Source organism: Bombyx mandarina, chromosome 10 (genome assembly GCF_030267445.1).
Source record: "Bombyx mandarina strain Sakado chromosome 10, ASM3026744v2".
NCBI lineage: Eukaryota > Metazoa > Arthropoda > Insecta > Lepidoptera > Bombycidae > Bombyx > Bombyx mandarina.
This window is the reverse complement of record NC_143217.1, coordinates 14,652,198-14,673,372: the sequence shown is the minus strand read 5'-3', so window position 1 is coordinate 14,673,372 and position 21,175 is coordinate 14,652,198. Positions and strand designations below refer to the sequence as shown.

Sequence of the window (21,175 nt, the reverse complement as noted above, 5' to 3'; positions counted from 1 at the left end):
AAACTCAGTGGGTTTGATTTTATCGCCGAAGGTCGACGATCGTTTGGTTCGATTGAGGTGTTGATAGAGATGTACCCCGCGAATAAGTTGTAAGTTTACTTAAGTGCCACCAAAGGTAATGTACCTACATAGGGCCAACACGTATTGTGATAACAGTTAAATTATACTCTATTCCTCACGTAACTCTTCACGTTTCGCATAATTTTAAATAATATTCATTTTTTGTTCATTAACGGCCGTCTGATGTAGTCACTACACAAGGGGGTCGCGGGTTCGAATCCCGCCAAGGGAAGATATTTGTATGATAAATATAAATGTCTGTTCCAGGGTTATGGATGTAAATTAAATATGTGTATGTGTATAATAAAAATCTTACATTTATTTCCGTTATCTGGTACCTGTAACACAAGTTCTTTACGAACTTAGCACGGGACCAGTTAACGTGGCGTGATTGTTAGTAAATATTTATTTATTATTATTTATTTATTTGTTCATGATCGTAAACATCATTTAAAAAATGCACAATTAATCTAAATCATTATACAATTAATTCACACACACACACACACACACACACACACACACAATAACATAATAATAACATCTGTTTCATGGGATTTAGTAATTGGAATAGAGTATAGTGATAACGCGATGGGTCGTATTGCTTAACCGAATAGTCGTCGATTTAAAAAATAATTCGGGTTTATTTGTTGTATTAAAAAAGGTCAAGCTATATATATAGTAAATCAGTGTGGGTACCACCGTCCTGTTTACGACGGGATACTAACAAAGAAGTCCTTATGACTTAGACATCGAAGTCAATTAAAGATCTGGTTTAATTAGTGATTTTTTTGTGGTACACTGTAAATAGAATAAGTAACAGTTAGAAAACGTTCAAAGTAGTTATAGTTATAAATTTTCACTGGTAAACGATCAGGGCGTTTTGTTCATTAGAACCCACTCCCTCTAGCTAGAAGTCGTTTCGGTAGGCAGCGGCTTGGCTCCGCCCCTGGCATTACTGAAGTCCATGGGTGACAGTAACCACTCACCATCAGGTGGGCCGTATGCTCGTCTACAAGGGCAATAAAAAATAAAAAAAGAAGCATTCATGGTAGCGCTGGACCAGTACGCTAGCAAGTCCACTGAGTTTCTTGCCGGATCTTCCCAGTGGGTCGCGTTTCCGATCTGATGGTAGATTCTGCGAAGCACGGCTCTGGCTAGGGTTCGTGTTAGCAACGTTGTCAGGTTTGAGCCCCGTGAGCTCATCTACTAGTTAAGGTTATGCTGAAATAGCCTCTCAAGGCTAATCAGCTTAGGTAGGGGAAAAAAAACGCTGGCATTGATCATAATATGTCCACCAATGTTTTGGACGTAGTACAGCGCAGCGCCGTGGTATTTGTTAATAAAATGCAGGCCACTCTCGCTTAATTACAAAAATATTATTATTATTATTATTAGATGTAGTTAAGCCTTCGTCAAACAGAACGCGTAATTAGCGCGCGTCAGAGCGCTAAACTAACGCCGCGCTATGACGCCGAGATATGTTGTACTGATGATGATTCATCCGACCGATTTCGGCCATGGCGACCACTTTGACTCCTATCCGTCGATTTGGCGCTCGTGTGCTCGAAGATGGCTTATATAGCCTATCTTTGCGGCAAAACTCTTTGCTAGAGTAGAAAGAATACTACTGCATAAAGAACGGAGCCCCCGCCAAATTCCTATCCTCATGTATCCACCAGTCCTTCACTTCGTGACAGTTCGTGATTTAACATCACTATTATTTATCTTTTTTTGTCTTTTTAGTAGTGCTAGGACGTCTTGCGAGTCCGCACGGGTAGGTACCACCACCTTGCCTATTTCATGCGTGAAGCAGTAATGCGTTTCGGTTCGAAGGGTGGGGTAGCCGTTGTACTTTAAAGACTGAGTCATTAGAGCTCATATCTCAAGGTGGGTGGCGGCTTTATTGTAGATGTTTATGGGCTTCGGTAACCACTTAATACCAGGTGGGCCGTGAGCTCGTCCACCCAGAAATTAAAAAAAATTGTCACGCGATAACATTAAGACATTATATGCATATATTTTGTTTTTATTTTAAACGAATGTTGAGGGTTTTGGTATTCTGAGCGCGTATCTTGATTGTAAAGTCTTACGATTATCGTCGGCATTGTTATGAGCTCACACCGTCATGTGAATAGTTGACAGTCAAAATCTTATGGAGTGCTTTCACCAAACACGAAAGCAAACGTTTGAATTAAGACCCTGTTGTGCAAAGCCTTAAAGCTTAAATTGGTTTTGTTGTAAAACTGCACACATGAAGTCAGCTCTCCGTTTCGTATTGTCAAGCGAAGACAGCGAGCGCTCCGTGACGGCCTTGCATCATTGTCGAGGGCCCGTTCTCTGACCCAGAACTGTTTGGTGTGGCTCGTTTGACTCGCACGAATTGTAGTTTCCACAATCACCTAATGCGATCTTCTTTCAACTCGCCTCAATCGCCTAGTAACGGACTTACTGCAACGGTTTTTTTTATTTATTGCCTTAGCTGGCAAACGAGCATTCGGCCCACCTGGTGGTAAGCGGTTACCGTCGCTCATGGACGTCAGCAATGCCAGAGGCAGAGCCAAGCCGCTGCCTACCATTAGCCGCTGCCTACCATTTTGATTTTTTTTGATTCTTTTGTTTTGATTCTTGACCGAATTTTGGGCATAGACTTTAAAAATTACTAATTTAAACTGTTATCATGAGATAAGTCACCGGACGTCTGAGCGATTAGGTCACGGACGCTTATAAATTGCAGGTAAAAGGAATTTTCCTTCAAACGGCATTCGCGTTCCAATGCAGGTCGCTCGTATCCCGGATAGAGCTAATTATCCGACTATGTACGTCCTTACTTAGGCTTACTGCTAGACTAACTGTAACCGCTGCTACATTTCCAGAAGATTCTTAACGGTTATTTGTCAAGAGATATTAATTGAACAAACAAAGTGAAACTGCATGGTCATACAAGTCCCGGTGACCACTTAATACCTGGTGGGTTTGTTTATCAACCCAAAAAAAAAACTGTGTTATTGAATTAAACGGGATTCAATCATGAAATCAATTAAAGAGAGTAATTGGTTGGCTGCATCTAATTTGATGACGTTACGTAAATATATAAAATTTGGAATTTTATATATTTATTATTGCTTATACTATACATTAAATAATAAAAGTTGGTAGTCAATGTAATCTAGGTTTGTCACTGTTTGGAACTAAATGATAACGAGCGACACGACCAGGCTTTCCACCTGTAGTTTGGTCATCGTCCGAAACCAGTGGCATATCGTCTTCTCGCATTAAAACTGTATAATCTCAAAACTTACTAATTTTACAGGAGAGTGTTTTAAAGGTTTAACATGTGATCTTTTTAATATTAATCATCTTTGCAACATTAATTTTTTATTTTTTACCAGTTACATTATCTATCTTTTCAAGTAAGGTAAAATTATGTATTAATTTTGTTAATAGTAGTCAAAGCATAGGTAAACTAAAAAATAAAACTTAACTACGCTATTTTGACAGTATTTATGAGAAAAATACTGGTGATACCAAATGATTCCGCATTTTAACTCAATTTCGAAAATTTTTGGAAATTGTACACTTTTAATGCAAAAATACGATATATTCAGCTTGTGCTCTAACTAAAACCAATTGCCTTAATGTGTCTTCCAATAGTTAGGGGGGTTTGACATTGGTTTTAATTTATTGCATAGATCACGTCAATTCCTGATGTTAAGTGATTATCGAAGCCCTAAACAAATGAAGTTGAAATCTTGAATTGTTTTGCATAACGACTGCTCCTGTCTTTAATGTATATTTATGTTTTTGTTTTATTAATTAGGGCAGTATTTTATTGTTTCCCTAACTAGCGAATAGAGCCCAGACGGGTAGGTGAGCTCACGGGCTCAATTTGAGAGAATTTTCTAACGCTAGCCCTAGCAAGAGCAGTGCTTTGAAGAATCTACCATCGGATCGCAATCGCAACCCACTGACAAGATCCGACTAGACACTAATTGGGCTGTGGATAGTTTTATTGTATTTTTGGCTTCAAGAATGGTGGTAATTATGCTCCACTAGTTTCAGTGTGTTATGGTTCCACGTTTCCCTGTACGAGTTTCCTCTGTCTCTTATCGCGGTTTATTACTGTACGTAACAAGTCTTCCTGCGATAACTTCAATGTCAAACATGTTTTAATTGGATTTTAATTAAATTGTAAATTATATTTTTCATATTACTTCTTTAACAAATGTGTCATGAGTTGATATGGACACATTCTCGCGTTGTTATTGTTGGGTTTTTTTAAAAATCCGAACTACAATTTTTATTCCTCGATTAAATAGCGGCGGAGTCTATATTTTCCAATTGATAAGCAGAGAAGGTCTATAGCTCTAGATCCTCCGACCTCAATGTTCGAATCAAAATAAATTATTGCAGTCATTTTACAGATATTATTGTTCTTAAATGGTATAGTAGTTGGTCATTATTTTATTAAAGCATTTGACCTAATTACATTGTCACACTGATGATGCAATTAGTCAAATTTGCACTATTAGCGCTGACGTAATTGATAAATTACAACAAAATTAGTTTTTTGCGATGTGACTTAGTCGTATCTTGCGTGCAACTCAATGAAGAGGATGCAAATACAAATATATTAACATTGCCAATAATAAGCTTACTCGTTTTCTGGCGTAAGTTAGTAAAACAATATTGTTTTATATTTTCGGACAGAAATAATATTTAGATAGTTATTGTTATGACGTTTTAATTTCACATGTAATCTATACTAATTATAAATCTACAGTGGTTTTTACGGATGTTCCGTTATAACTACTGAACCATGCACCCGATTGACTTGAAACTTGGTGTCCATGTACTGAATGGATAAGCTAATATTTAAATGTGTGTTGGACTCCCTACACCAGTTGCGGGGGCGTTAATGATGAGACTCTTTGTTGGGGGTGAGAAATAATAATGTTCATTTTAAATGCCCAGCGAAGCGGGCGGGTACAGCTAGTTTATAATAAATTAGGAAATAAAAGTACATATATTTCGATGAGTTCTACCCGGTCATTATTAATTCAAATAGCATCCAAGTCACAACACAGTTGTCATTCAATCACTGCGCGCTATCATTCGTACATGTGTGACGTTTGTGACGTGAACGAAGCATGCAGTCAGTCACAAGAACTCCACTGACATTAGTCGGTCTCACCACATCGAACCAAACGCGCGTGTGTAACGGCCGCTTTTGATCTATTCAGAAAAATATAATCACAACAAAATTAATCTGGGAGGTTCTGTGATAATTCGCAGAGAGCAAAGGAAGGTGAATGTGAAATTGTGTTCATTAAAAAACTTGAAAAAGAATCTTTAAAAGTTTCACAAAGTGAAAAACGATAAGATAAAGTAAAGAATACAATAAATTGTTATCGAGTTCCAGTGAGGGTGCAGTCCGTGCAGTGTTTTAGTGCAAAAATTGCGACCTTCCTTTCTAATTAAGCATTTTGTAACATGTCGCAATCTTCGAAACGCTACTTGAATTTATTCAGTTTCGCTAACATTTCGTAGCGTTTTGTAAACATTGTGTTATTTGGCTTCGCGACAATAAACGCTTGAATGATGGGACGCCGATCTGAGATGGCCACCCCCGATAACAGCGACGAAGAAAGCGGAGACGCTTTCACCGATGGGGACTTCGAGGACTCCGGCGACGAAACCGTTGTCGAAAATAACAAATCTCATATACCTGTTAATGACACTGTCAATGAAGAAGTCAAGAATGGTCAATATGTAGAAGAGAATACTCCAAAAGTTAACGGCCATAACAGTCAGATAACGCCCTTAGGAGGTCCAGTCTTAACAGATGTGCGCCGAGATTCCTACGCAGAACAAACACCTTCGATTGTTGGCATCCTAGGAGATCAACATAATCATGTACGTATTTAAAACCTATAAAATATTTGAGCCTTGAATCATTCCGGATTTTTGATAGAATTGTTTATTTGAAAATCATTGATTCACACATTAGTCATCGGTAAAGGTATGCATGCACCTGTGATTTATCTCTTAATGATTTATACCTTTATTGTGTGTCTCAATATTCGACAAATGTTTAGTTGTATCGATTACACTCAGTTTCGCCAGGAATATTTTAGTATAGTATATTTTATTACTGAGTAAAACAAACAAATATCATGAGAGTATAGAAACTAATGGTCATAATTATCGATTACTTCAATTAAAAGAATTATTAGCTAAAACAAAAATGACGGACGGTAGGTAAATGGTATGCAAGGTCTTATCTGATTTTCTAATCAGTAATTCTTTACTTCTATTAAATGTATTCTAATTATATGGAAAAAATCTAACTGTCGTCTTGGCATGGCTTAATCTGGACCATGACGTATTTAGTTCAATACATAATGATTTTAGTTAATAAACTAAACAAGGTCGATATTATCTTATCTCTTTTAAAATATGTTGTTTTCTGTTAAACTTCAGAGGCCGCACACTACTTTGTGTGTTGTGTCAGGTGTTTTCCGAATTAGTTACGTTTGACTACTTTAATGTTTCCTGCACATTTTTCTTGAACCAAGTTGCTATTTTGCCATCGACTCTGATAGGTGTCGTTTCGTATAGTCGTGACGGTCTTGTTAGTACGGATCTTTGTAAATTATACCTTGAACTAAGACTCCAGTGTGCAAAATCAAGTGTAGATCGATTTGTGTGTGTGTGTTTTGCTACCTATAAAATGCCATTAGTCGAGAATTTGTTTGGTTTGACTGCCCGTTTCGTTGTCTTATACGTGAGTTAAATTTCAAGATAATTTCAATCGACTCTTATTTAGTTTAAGTATGTTTGTGTGTGTGTGGATGTGTCACGATGAAGAGCAATATCCCTGAAAGAAACATAAGTTTAAATCATTGGTAGTTTAAAATGTGCTCTGAGAAGAACACAAACCTTTCCAATTTCCAAAGGGTAGGGAAGGAAAAATGTTATGAATATAAAAATTTTCGCTCCTTGTTTTGAACTCCAACAATGTTATAAGCTACACAATAGTCAGAGTAAGTTGAGCCTTAGATTGAATCAGATGTGTCTATTGTTTGGAATCCTGTGGTGACGTCACGGTCGTTACTTGAGGAAATGTCAATGGAGCTGCTACTGCGCTTAGGCGGTCGAATATTAGGCTTATACGTGAGTATTGTGCAGTATATAATATTAAATTATAGTTAAATGATGAATTTATAGTGTCCGCCTTGATGGTTAAGTGATTAGCGACCCTATGTATAAAGTCCGTGTCGATCTTTCTATAACTTACGAATCTAGGGGGGGATTTTTGTTCTCTATATTTCTTGTATCGAATATCCTATGGGAGTGCTCTGATGAGTTAATTATCCCATCGCCTACTACTTGGCAATGTCGGGCTCATCCACAGTATGTCTTGAGAAATTTTTTCCACGTACCATCCGGCGTTGGAATGAGCTTCCTTCCACAGTATTTCCTGAGCACTATGACTATTCACAAACGAGGTTTGGAAACAATGCTAAGCGGCATTGGCTCGATTAACCCACAGCTAGCATTGCTAATGTCAATGAGCATCAGTGATTAATCACGATCTTTGGGTGTGCCGTAAAATATTTCTTTTTTTTTCTTTTCAAATGCCAGTTTTATTTGACAAAGCTCTATAATAAGTATTTATTAAATAATTAAGAGCTGTTCTATATGTTTCTTTATTACCATTAGCTCTTTATAAATCGTTTTTCGATTAGATTCTACTTTGATAAAAGTTGATAGCTTTTATTGAATTTCGCAAAGATACCGATAAATGTACTTGTCGTTATATAAAGCATTATTATCCGACAATAAGCGTATACTCATAATTAAACACTAATCAAGTCTTGTAATACCAGCAAAATTGTTTGAAACGTTCTGTCATCTCCCTGGACGGGTATAGAAATGATCTGTGACATGAGTGATTTCTCATAAACCATCACCACAAGAGTAGTATTTGCATTAGTTTTCACCAGTCGTAGATATAATTAATACTAATACTGACCACGGGCAACTGTCAAGACGTATCCGAAACGTCAGGAATAATGTAATGTTAATAAAGAACGAAGTTAAGACGTAAATGTAGATTTAGTTATAATGACAAGAGTTTCTTTCAGAACAACCAGCAGATGGGTTCACAATCCAAATGGTATTTACAAATTATATTCCACCCTTGAAACTGGAGCAGATTGCTTCGTGGCTGAAATAGACAGGACGGATCAAGCCGTTACAATAGATCTTAATGGACTTTAAAAACCAATACATAATTTTCAAAGGCATCATAAGTCCTTAGCGAACTGCTTCGCCATAAAATTTATTAAATGTCCTAAATACGATCTCAAATGTTTTAAGTAATTATAATCGTGCAAAATTCGTCCCGTAGGTACATACATACACACACAGGCTTGCAGAATGATGAGATCATCGCCCGTTTGTTGTGTGTTTTGTATTTAACATGTGTCTCTTAAAAATCGAATGTCGATCGTTACAAGGTGCTTACTGCTATGGGCGATATGTTGAATGGAGTGCGTATAGAACAGCGAATGTATGTGTGCATTTGATATTTTTAATATAGCAATTCCAATGTGACATGAGAAAATTTACGTGAAAAATAATAATGATTGCGATTTAAATAAAATAATAGGACGTGTTACTACTGTGTTTAAAGCACACGGCACCCGAATCGGATCATGCGGCTAAATCGATGTTAAAATTACGGCAGTTGTTTCTCAAAATAATTACTTACTTAATGCGTTCACGAAGGATTTCCTTAAAGTAATAAAGTCTTATAAAACTATATTTGAGACTTGTAACTATACTCGAGACCTTAGAACTTGTATCTCAAGGTGGGTGGCGCATTTACGTTGTGGATGTCTATGGGCTCCAGTAACCACTTAACACCAGGTGGGCTGTGAGCTCGTCCACCCATCTCAGCAAAAAAAATAAATTGCAATGCAACAAATTTATGAAAAAATATATTTTGAAATGCTTATGACGGAGTATTGTGTGTCTACGGGTAATTGCCACTATTTCATACATTTCTGTCACGAAGCAGTAACGCGTTATGGTTTTAAGAGTGGAACAGTCTTTTTATAATATAAATGAGTGGTGGCATCATATTATGATGGGCCGGAGGGTTTGGGAGAAGCCAAACTAGCTGGGGGGCTGCTGGTGGCGCTTTTTAATATTAAAAAAGACCTATCTTTATTTGAACCTCATCTGTTTTTAAGCTTCCCTATTAAAAAAAACAGACATTCAAAAAAATGTGTGCCAGGGACGACGTTCTGTTGGACAAAGCAGATTATAATGTGTCATTTTCTTTATCCATAACTCGATAACTTATCGCCACAAGCTATGTACGTGCGTACCACTAGTTGATATGAAATAATGTAAAGAACGCAATGTTTACATTTCAACTTGAAAAAATGTACTTTTTTCTCTTACTTATTCACTGGTTGTCTAAGGGGCTTAATCCAAGCTACGCCCGGACGAGTGGACGAACTCAAGGGCTCAACCTAAGAGAGTTTCTTAACTCTAGGCCTAGCAAGAGGCAGTGCTTTGCACACTTTTTGTAGTCATCGGGGCCTAAAGGATAAGACGTCCAGTGCATTCGTGTTGAAGCGATGCACCGGTGTTCGAATCCCGCAGGCGCGTACTAATTTTTCTAATGAAATACGTACTCAACAAATGTTCACGATTGACTTCCACGGTGAAGGAATAACATCGTGTGATAAAAATCAAACCCGCAAAATTATAATTTGCGTAATCACTGGTGGTAGGACCTGTTGTGAGTCCGCGCGGACAGGTACCACCGCCCTACCTATTTCTGCCGTGAAGCAGTAATGCGTTTCGGTTTGAAAGGTGGGGCAGCCGTTGTAACTATACTGGGACTTTAGAACTTGTATCTCAAGGTGGGTGGCGCGTCTACGTTGTAGATGTCTATGGGCTCCAGTAACCACTTAATACCAGTTGGGCTGTGAGCTCGTCCACCCGTCTAAGCAATAAAAAAAAAAAACTACCAATCGACTACCAGTCTACCACCGGATCGTGACCCACTTAGAAGATCCTGCGAGAAACTCAGTGAGCTGTGTCTATGGCGAAAATTAACCGTGTTTGAGTCGGTGTATTGAGTCTAGAATAACAAAGATTTCCGTAGCCAACGACTTGAGTATAAGTATGTGTGTAAATAAAAACATTGGACTGCCAGTCATTAACTTGACCGAATTGTTAATTCGAAAATAATGAAGCGCCGCGCCGTTCGAAATACAGATCTGTCATTTCATCCATATTGTTGAAATGAAACTGTCATAATTAAAACTAGTTTTACGGCTTAATCCCCAACATTTTACAGTTTTTGGGGTCACGTAAGACGACCGTCAAACGTAAAACCCAAGATTAAATCTTAAAAAGTAATGTTAATTATTATATTTATTACGTTTCTGATTACGAGTCCTACCAGCAGTAAACCTGTTGGTACCTATCCACCCTGAACCCTTTTTAACTTGTCCCCTATACAAAAGTGAGTCCGCGCGGGTAGGTACCACCACCCTGCATATTTCTGCCGTGAAGCAGTAATGCGTTTCGGTTTGAAGGGTGGGGCAGCCGCTGTAACTATACTTGAGACCTTAGAACTGATATCTCAAGGTGGGTGGCGCATTTACGTCGTAGATGTCTATGGGGTCCAGTAACCACTTAACACCAGGTGGGCTGTGAGCTCGTCCACGCATCTAAGCAATAAAAAAAAAAAGATGGTGCTCCTTACCTCTACCCTCCATGCGGAAGCCTAAAAAAATACTATGAAACTGCCAATTCCAGATCCAAGAATAAAACTGTTCGTTGGGTTATCTACAAAATTTCGACACATGAGGCGTGACTGCTTTATCTCACACGAATTAGGACGCTTGTGTTTACAGTCAATGTCAATCGACATACCTTCGAGTAATAATGTATTTATTTAATTCGGATTCTGATAAATCGTGTAACCATGTTGGGTAAGGTCGGGAATTTGTATATACAAGAGGATTAATTTGGAACGATATACCTGTAATGAACAAATAAAATAGGTGAGAGAAAGTTTGTCGAGTGTAGTCTGTGTCGGTTTAATATAATGTTTCAGTTTTCTCGACATAAAGCAGCGGTTTTAAATTTTGTGATATATATGGGTTTTGGGTGGACTGTGAACCCTATATGTCTTGTCGGCTTCCCCGGATCCTCTGTGGATGTTTTTAGGCTTTTCAAAATCCGATCACCTCCCGAACTTGTCGTTTACGAAATAAAGAGTTCGACGACCCACTGAGTTGATCGCCGGATCTTCTCAAGGGGTCGCGATTCCGATCCGGTGCTAGATTCTGCAAGCTAGTGTTAGCACGGTCTAGTCATGCCTCAAAGTGGGTGCCGGCATTTATGTTTGTAGATGTCTAAGGGCTCCGGTGCCACTTAGTACCAGGTCAGCTGTGGATATAAAATAAGCCCAGGAATTTATAACAATTATGTGGGAAAATGTTTTGGGAAAGGTCGCGCGAACACATAAAGACTGTGTCCAGTGCATCATATCGTGTTGTGGTGGCATAGGTTCATTAATGGAATAAACGAGCTCACAGCCCTCCTTGTGTTAAGTGGCTACCCGGAGCCCGTAGACATCAACATATAACACACATCTTTTCGTGCATAGTATAACATTTTTGTTGTACTAATTTAACACAATAAATGTTCTCATAGTTGATCTAATTTTAAACAACTTGTAAATCTAGCAGAAACCACATTATGGATGCGTCATTTACGTCGAATACTTAATGACTACTTCACTTCTATAAGACTGATAGAAGCCTAACTACTTCTATAAGAATGAGTACTTCTACACCAGAAAATGATCAAACAATGCAGCCAAACAGAGTAATCTTAGATAGCAAAAGTATTAAGGATAATCCGTGTTCAAACAAAGATAGCCAGGCCCCGTAGCTATTTCTCGGTTTGTTGTCCTAAACGATGACGTCATAGTTAATCCTCAACCCAACGAAACGCCGTAGTTGGTCTCGTCGTTTGAACCATACGCGTGTAGATTAATAATTAATGTAGAAATAAATTTTATGTTGTTGTTTTTTTTTTCATTTGCAATCAAAAGTGATTCGACCTGACCTTCGACCTGAAGATATATATACATACAATGACATAGACAATGAAATGTTTCTTAATGTTTTCTTATGATGGGGATTGTTTTTTTTCAAGTTCGTTATATGCGAAAGCATTAAATGCATTTTTGACGAATAATAACATACTATCGAAAATAAGCGTATAAAAGTAAATGGGGTTCTCAAACTGACTAATTCACAATTGGCTTTAAATAGTTAATAATAATATTATAATTTTTTAGTCTAGTAGGTTAGTCACTTGTCAAACTTCGGAGAGTTTGACAAGCGGTGGTTACCTACAAAGCCAATAATAGAATATTATACAGTATTTACTGAAATAATAAGTAATTTATCAAAACGAAAAGTCAAGCGCTTTGTATCTAAAAAAATGACTAGTCAAACTTAATTTGAAGGTATGCATATTAAAAAAATGATTTGCATCATTAACTTATTATGATGTAAGTCCAAAAATATTATGCGCTAATGAAACACAGCCACTGTCCGCTGATGTATGAAATGACGTTTTTTCTCCAACCTAAGCGCTAGTAGCCCAAGGGCCTATTCCAACTACGCGCGGACGGATAGGTGAGCTTATGGGCTCAACCTGAGAGAATTTGTCAACACTGGTCCTAGCAAGAGCGGTGTTTCACAGAATCTACCGCCGGATCGGAATCGGAATCCGTAAAAAATCCGACCGGAAACTCAATGGGTTTTGTTTATGGGTTAGTTCGCTCGTCGAACTCTTCGTCGTAATCGACGCGGATGGTGACGGACCGAAAAATGACGTGTATTAATTGAAACAGCGCATCTGTCTTAAGTTGAAGAGTAGGACAGTAATTTTCCCTCAAATGCCAACTAAAACAAGAACGAGTTTCATCACAGTTGAATATGCAATTTCGAAAAAGGCACATCTCTTTTTTTTTTTTTTTTTTTCCTACCTATGCTGATAGCCTTGAGAGGCTATTTCAGCTTCACCCTAACGTTTGTAGGTGAGCTCGCGGGGCTCAACCGGAGAGTTGCTAACACTGACCCTAGCAAGAGCAGTGCTTCGCAGAATCTACCACCGGATCGGAAACGCGACCCACTGAGAAGATCCGGCGAGAAACTCAGTGGGCTGTGTCTATGGGTTAGTTCGCTCGTCGAGCCCTTCGTCGCAAGCGACGGGTTCGACGAGGACGGTGACCGGTGCTTGTGGTGCCTAAGAGCACCGTTAATGGATCAGGAGGATCCGTAATGACGTGCTTTGGGCGACGTCGACGGTTTACCATTCGGTCTACTGGGTCGGGTATGTAATTTCCAGCGGCTACGATGAGAGGGTTCTCATGTCGTGCCGCCTTCTCAAAATGGCGCAGCGATGCCGACTGTAGATACTTACTAAATGAGTCGAGCTCCAGGTCATCGTGGAGATCCACATTCCTAAGGAACCATGGCGCTCCGACGGCTATCCTGCAGAATTTTGATTGAATAACCTGAAGGGATTTCAAGTGGGTGCGGGCTGCGTGAGCGAACACTACGCTTGCATACGTCATGACGGGGCGTATACAAGTTTTGTAGAGAGTTACCTTATTGCGGAGGGACAGTTTGCTTCGACTACAAAGCATTGGATAGAGTCGTCCTAGAATAAACGCGGCGCGGTCGCGTACCGCTTTTATATGGGGACGGAATGTCATCCCTCTGTCGAGGGTGACGCCTAGATATTTGACCTTCGAGACCCACGGTATGGGCTGGCCAAAGAGAGTGATGGGACTAACGGCGGAGGTGTTTGCGCGCCTACTACGGAGTGGGATGCTCGAAGTGATGTTCGGAGGGCGACCCCTTTTGAAGAGCACCGCTGCGCTTTTCGTGGGGTTGATGTCAATTCGCCACTTCCGGAACCACTGTCCCATGGTGGCTACTGCGATCTGGAGTCGCCGATGAAGCAGCGACATCTTCCTACACGAGTAGTAGATAGCCGTGTCATCGGCGAAGAGCGCTAGATGGGTCTCCGGAGACCGGGGTATATCATTGATATACAAACTAAATAATAACGGGGAGAGCGCGGAGCCTTGCGGGACTCCGGCAGTCAGTTGACGGGGACGAGAACGAGTTCCCTCTACTCGATATCGAAACGAACGGTTCGACAAGAAGTCTCGTATGATGAGCACGAGTCTGTCTGGCACTCCCATGTTGTACAGTTTGTAAATTAAACCGTTGTGCCAGACTTTGTCGAACGCCTTCGCGATGTCGAAGAAGAGGGCGCCGGTCGGGATTTGTTTACGCCTATTTAGTCCTATCAGGATGTGCTCCGTGAGGCGGTGCACTTGTTGTACGCACGAGTGTTTAGAGCGGAATCCGAACTGTTCGTCTATGAGAATTTTGTTCGCGGTAACAAAATCCCAGAGGCGTTTCCTAAGGAGCCGTTCGTAAATTTTTCCTATCGTCGGGAGGAGACTAATCGGACGGTAACTAGATGTTTCGTTTGTCGGTTTGCCCGGCTTATGTATACCGATAACGTCCGCTTCTTTCCACACCGCGGGAAAGATGCAGTGCGTCATAGCGGCATTTAAAATTGTAACCAACATTGCTATCAGTTGGACTGGCAAGAGTTTTAGCGCGCGGTTGCGGATGCCGTCGGAGCCGGATGCCTTCCTAGGTTGGAGATTGTGGATCGCGTCTCTAACTTCGTCAGTGGTAATGGGGGGTAACGCGTCAGAGGGCGGCAGGGAAGCTCTGCGCTCGACCTCCCTGTCGACTAACTCGGTGTGTTCGGGGTCCGCGTGTTGAGTGCTGGTGGTGCACTGCTCTTGCAGTGCATCGGCCAGCAGCTCAGCCTTGTCATCGTCATCGAATGCCGGTGGTTGGCCTGAAGGGCGTACGAGGGGAGGCATAGTAGCGGTAGTTTCGGATTTGAGAGTCCTAGCTAGTCGCCAGTATGCTTGGTGGGAGGGCGCGAGTTGTTCTAAATAACTATGCCAATTATCGTTACGCGCGTCGCTTAGGCGGGAGTGGACTTCGCGTTGTAGACGACGCATCCGAATCCGGTTTGAATGCGTGGGAAGCCGATCGTAGGCCCGGATTGCCGCGTTCCTAACTCTTAAGAGATTCCTAAGTTCGGAGGATAGTCTGATGCGGTGGAAGCTGTCCTCCACATCGACTTCTTTTGAAGATCTAATGATCGCGGAAGAGATGTGATCGGTAATGATGTTTATGGATTCGACGGTGTCCTCGGGGGATAGATTCGAATCCGGGCCGTAAGGGAGGATTGGCGGAGCGGCTTCGGCTAGGCACGTGCCCAGCTTATTCCAATCCACCATGGTCCTCGTAACAGTGACTGGGTTGTGAGGGCGACCGAGCTGCATAAGAACAGGTCGGTGGTCTGAGTCGAGCTCTGACAGTGCTTCGATGGAACGTAAGCGCAGAGTTACGTTCCTAAGCAATGCCAGGTCTATAGTGCTCGGACGGAGCGCGATGTTATACGGATAACATGTTGGAGTTGGGGGACCGACTACTTCAAAAGTGAGGTCGTCTATAAACGCGTCGAGACGCCTACCGTTAACGTTCGTACGATGGCAGTTCCACCTAGTGTGGTGGCAATTTAAATCGCCTGCCAGGATGACGGAGTCTCCCATGCCGAACAGTGACTCGATGTCACTGCTCAGGAGGGGCTTGTCCGGGGGGAGATAAACGGATGCGATGACGATCGGCTGGTGTCCCGTCAGCGAGATACGGCACACTGACGCCTCGATATGTAAGAGCGAGGGAGTATCGAGAGGGACAACGTGCAGGGCCCGCCTATAGTAAATGGCAGTCCCGCCTTTGGAGGCGGTGAGTCTGTCATTCCTAACCATGACGTAATTCGCGACTTTCGGGTCACGACGCGAGGGCTTCAGACAGGTCTCCTGCACTAACAAAATATCTACAAGATTGTCGCGGAGGAATTCGAAAATTTGATCGCGTTGCCGCGCGAGTCCGTTAGCATTGTAGAATGCTAACGTAAGGGAATACGGTTTTTCTCTACCTTTTTGCGCCATTGAATACCGGTAAAGAATCTTTATAACGTGCGAGACACGGACTCGTAGACGTCCATGTGATCGAAAGCGGCCGCGAGCCGCTGTTCGGGGGTTACCGACCTACGGATAGCATCTGCGAACGATCGCAGACGGTCAAAGTTTACCGCGGTGACGAAGTCGCGCACGAGCGCGAAGTCGTTGACGACTGAGGGTTGCGGGGGGCGGTACGCGGGCGCGGGGCGAGGTGCGAGCAGGGGCTGAGGCGCGTGACGTGTCGCAGGCGGGAGCTGGGGTACGTTTTGTGTTCCCTCCTTCGTATACGGCAGCGGTTTTTTCCACGCCGAGACGGTGGGAACCGCAGCCGGTACGAAGGCTGGTTTCGGCACTGAAGGCGCCGAAGTCTTTGGGTCGACGGTTCGGGGGGCTGGGTGGTTCGGGCGTTTACGCGGAGCCCTAGGACATCCGCGGTAGTTTGCCGGGTGCCCTTGCTTAAGGCATAGGACACAGCTTGGGGGTTCCGTCGCGGTTTCCCTAACACGCGAACATTCTGTGGTTGCGTGATCGCCGAGGCATTTCACGCAGCGGGGGCGCGCGTGGCAATTACGCGCTGAGTGGCCATAGAGCTGGCACCTGTGGCACTGCCCGGGAGTACCACGTTTATGGGGGGCTTCGATGGTGACCCCGGAGAGGCCGCATATCGTTTTGAGACATGAGATTCTTTTCTTTGCCTCCGGGGTTGATTCTAGCGCGACGAGAATCATATTGTACGGCTGTCTGCCGCGTCCGCTGTGCATCCGGTGCACACTAATTATTGGGAGGGACTGACCGATCAGATCCTCCTTTACGTAGTCTATGTCGAGTTCCTTGGGGACTCCGCGTATCACTACGCGGAGTTCGCGGTCCTCCTGAAGAGCATAGGTGTGATAACCTAAGTTCTCCTTTCGGAGGTAAGCAGAGAGGGCCCTATGGTCGCCCGGCGTTGCGACCTTAATCTGAATCCCATGCGCGACGTTACGCGCATGGGTATAATTAATTTTGTTGGCCTGAAGGGCCTGGGATACGCGATTCCACGCTGACTTCTCCTGGAGTATCAGCGGGGGCGGGACAACTGTTTTAGGCGCGGGCGCGGTTTTTGGGCGCGGCGGTGGGGTTACGCGGCGGGCGGAGTCCGACTCCGGCGTCACGACTACCTGCGGTCGGGAGGCGGTCGCGGACTTGGTTTGCTTCGTCATGGAGCTCCGGGACTCCACGACGCGAGTACGCTTTTTACCGCGCGTTACAGTTTGGAACCCATCCGAGGTTCCGGGTTGAGGGCTAGTCGCGGACTCGAAGTCCATCTCCGATTCGGTATCGGAGCCTGAACTAGACGCTATTGAGGTCGCGACGGACGAAACTGACGTGATTGACGCGGGCGCGGGGGTAGCGGGGGCGGGGGCGTTAGACGCTACGGCGGCGGCGTGCGTACGTGCGCTTGAACACGGACCGGCGGCGGGGCACGCGAGGCATGCCTGCGAGGCATGTTTGGCGACGGCGGCGAGAGATGCGGGGGGAGAATAGTTACCAAATGAGGCCCTATAGGCTTCGAATTCGGGCGCGATTGACGGGTATTTTTCCCGAATGAAGTCGATGAAAAGTTTTTCCTCCATCTTTACGTGATTTTCGCCTGGGGGGGGCGGCCCCGGGACTTAAACACGCGCTCGCCTTGCGGCGAGGCCCCTGCGTCGGTAACACTAAATTGGCCGAAGCGATTCTAGGAGTTTTAGAAATTTTAGTGAATAGAATAAATAGAATAGAATTAGAGTGAATAGAACCACTGCACAGTTCCCGGGCGGCAATGCCTTGCAATTAGGCGCAGGTACAAATTCCGAGAAACACTTGGGCCACAGATGTGCCACGAACAATGATCTATTATCACCGGTAGTCACTTCCGACAAAACAATGAGCACGTCCACGCGCGTCGGTTGCTCAAATCGGAATGGCACATCTCTGATAATGTAAAATGTTCAGGAAATGAAAAAAAAACTGATTATTTTCTAAAGCAGTGTAAAATTTAAAATATTAACTTTCGAGATATATTTTAGTGTTAATTAGCAATTGAAAATTACTGGAATTATTATAAAATGGTTGTAGGTAAGCCTCAAAACTACATGTATATGAAAAAACGTATTTGATAAAATATGCGACATGTGCCCTTTTCGAAATTGCATATTCAATTAGATTGAACGGTTTACGAACGCGAAGAGAAAAACACACAAAGAAACTTTATTTTTATTTTTGCGCAATAAACGTACCGTTCAATCACTATTGATATTATTGATAGTAGAAATAAGTAAGCAAGGTCATTGAAATCCTGCACCCGTCCGCTTCGCTGGGAATTTAAAATTAACATTATTATTTCATACCCCCACAAAGATTCTCATCATTAACGCCCCCGCAACTGGTGCAGGGAGTCCTACACTCATATAAATATTAGCATATCCATTAAGTACATGTATTTTCTACATGGATACCAAGTTTCAAGTCAATCGGATGCATGGTTCAGTAGTTATAACGGAACATCCGTAAAAACCATTGCAGATTTATATATTTGTATAGATGATTGAATGTTAGTAAATCATGAGACGATGATGATTTATCATCACGAATCCCTCGTTTACCGCGCGCTGATGAGGTCACCGGCTAATCGGTTGTTGCATTACGGAACTGTGATAATGTCATTTGTCATTCTTTTGTTCATCTTCATTACGGCAGAGCTGATGATTGCATTTTCGTGTTGTTTTTAATACGCTTTCATTAGCTTCAGACGTATGTATGTTAGTATGTAACGGAATCTTTGAACATGATTTTGACCCCCTTCAAAACGTCGGATTAACTCGAAATTTGGTATACTTATTCAGGACAGATGAACATCAATATTAAAAAAAAATGAAATTCAACCAAAAAATGAAAAATAGATAATAATAGTCTAAAAAAACTAACAAAATACGCTTTTATAGAAAATCCAACTAAAAAATAGAAAATAAATATTAATAAATTTGAATTAAAAATAGGGTAAGAAAAAAATATTTTATTGTAAAAAAAAGCGTGGGGTGCGTGGTATCAGTAGTTATAATTATTTTATGAACAGATATGTAGCGTTATTTTGATAATATCCTGAAAAGCACCCCACGCTTTTTTACAATAAAATCATTTTTTCTTACACTGATTTTAATTTAAAATTATTAAAATTAATTTTCTATTTTTTAGTTGAAATTTCTATAAAAGCGTATTTTGTTAATTTTTTTAAACTATTATTATTTATTATAAAAACTAAGTGAATATAAATTATATATCTATAAAGAAAAATGGTCTAAAATAATGTTTTCATGATTTAAATGATAAGTTTTTCATCAGGGCTGTGAAGCGAAGTTCTATCTCTTTCTCACAGAATGAGATTAATGTAGATTTTCTACGGTCAATGTTAGCAGTGACGTCATTATTAGCTTTACGGTGTACTGTGTAGCATAATTCGTGTAGCTTGAAATTAAATCTCGGGTAAATTTTTCATTTCATAACACATGTTAATTTTTGTTTATTTTTGTTCTCACGATTCATTAATTTCCGGTTTACTACGAGGCAATGAAAATCACATTCAATAATTCGATTAATGATCGATATTCCAGTAGTGAAAGCAATAAAAGCCCATAATTTATTCCGACTTATTTCCGAGTTTATAGTTAGTTACTTTGTTTTATTGCGTTAGTGATTGTTTTAATAGAAAGTATATTTTCTTTATTCTATACAACATTTTTCTCTATACTTATTCTCTGGTAGCCTAATACGCCTATTACGTGAACGGGTAGATTCAACTTTGGGAGAATTTGCAACACCAGCCCCAGTCAGAGCAGTGCTTATAATGGTGGTAGGACCTCTTGTGAGTTCGCGCGGGTAGGTACCCTGCCTATTTCTGCCGTGAAGCAGTAATGCGTTTCGGTTTGAAGGCTGGGACAGCTGTTGTAACAATACTGAGACCTTAGAACGTGTATCTCAAGATGAGTGGCGCATTTACGTTGTATATGTGTGCTCCAGTAACCACTTAACACCAGGTGGGCTGTGAGCTAGTCCACGCATCTAAGTAATAAAAATAAAAAATTAACTTACGAAACTAGAAGGCTAAGTTCTTGCAAGACCACAATATAGTCTTTGTAAACCATCTAAAAGTCTCCCTAGATCGTCCATTGTCCATAGGTCATATCACAACGCCTTACAAAACTGAGGTTATCGACCTTGTTTTGGAAATTGATGAAATTTATACCGAATAGTGTTATCGGTAAATCTCTGATTTTATTTCGGGTCGACTTCGATAAGGCTTATTTTTATGTGATATATATATTTTTTCTAACAGTATTTTTGTCTAATGTGTATATGCAAATAGGTACCTATCTGAAAACACGACATCACTAGTACTATAAATTTGTCATTGATTTAACATTAACAATAAATTACGCATACGTATCTATTAAGTATATGTACATACAGGTATCCATCTTTCTTATATAAGACTTCATAGTTTGGTCCAAACTATAGATGATTGTAAGTATTGCCACCAGATAATTAAATACGGAGGCATGTGTCAGCGCCAATAGAGTCCACAGCACAGGGGTACAACTGTATTTCTGAATATGGTGTTATGACATAGCATTTCCCGTCACCCGCATAGCCAACCGTATAGCCTCAATAGACGTAGTTAAACAAAAGGTAACCATTCGTAATGAATAATACATATTTTATTATTCTTTGAATGCCTGGTAGGAGATGGGAGTCGGGAAACTGAACTCTTCTGTTGGACGGTTTGTTTATGATTATGTAGATTATGCAGAATAATAAATGATCAATATATTTTTTTCCTACCTAAGCTGATAGCCTTAAGAGGCTATGTCAGCGTAACCTAACAAGTAGGTCAGCTCACGGCGCTCAAACCTGACG

The 21,175-nt window shown here is 41.3% G+C and overlaps 2 protein-coding genes across 7 annotated transcripts in view; one reads left to right on the top strand and one right to left on the bottom strand.

Annotated features, from left to right (window-relative positions):
- The window catches only part of mmd (disintegrin and metalloproteinase domain-containing protein mind-meld), a 937,314-nt gene that overhangs the window by 7,923 nt on the left and 908,216 nt on the right, over positions 1-21,175 (bottom strand). The window lies entirely within an intron of this gene.
- The window catches only part of LOC114248903 (leucine-rich repeat flightless-interacting protein 2), a 59,004-nt gene that overhangs the window by 21,427 nt on the left and 16,402 nt on the right, over positions 1-21,175 (top strand). For 2 of the 6 annotated variants that reach the window (XR_016323710.1, XM_028182329.2), the window contains exon 1: positions 5,004-5,976. The exons of 2 other annotated variants lie outside the window; for them this stretch is intronic. Coding sequence is in view for 3 of the 4 variants with exons in the window: in XM_028182329.2 (XP_028038130.2) it covers positions 5,659-5,976 (318 nt within the window). In the remaining variant the exon portion in view is untranslated. Of the gene's footprint in view, positions 1-5,003; positions 5,977-6,413; positions 6,848-7,029; positions 7,237-21,175 lie in introns of those variants that run through there. 2 more of the 6 variants (XM_028182332.2, XM_028182333.2) reach the window with 2 other exon arrangements.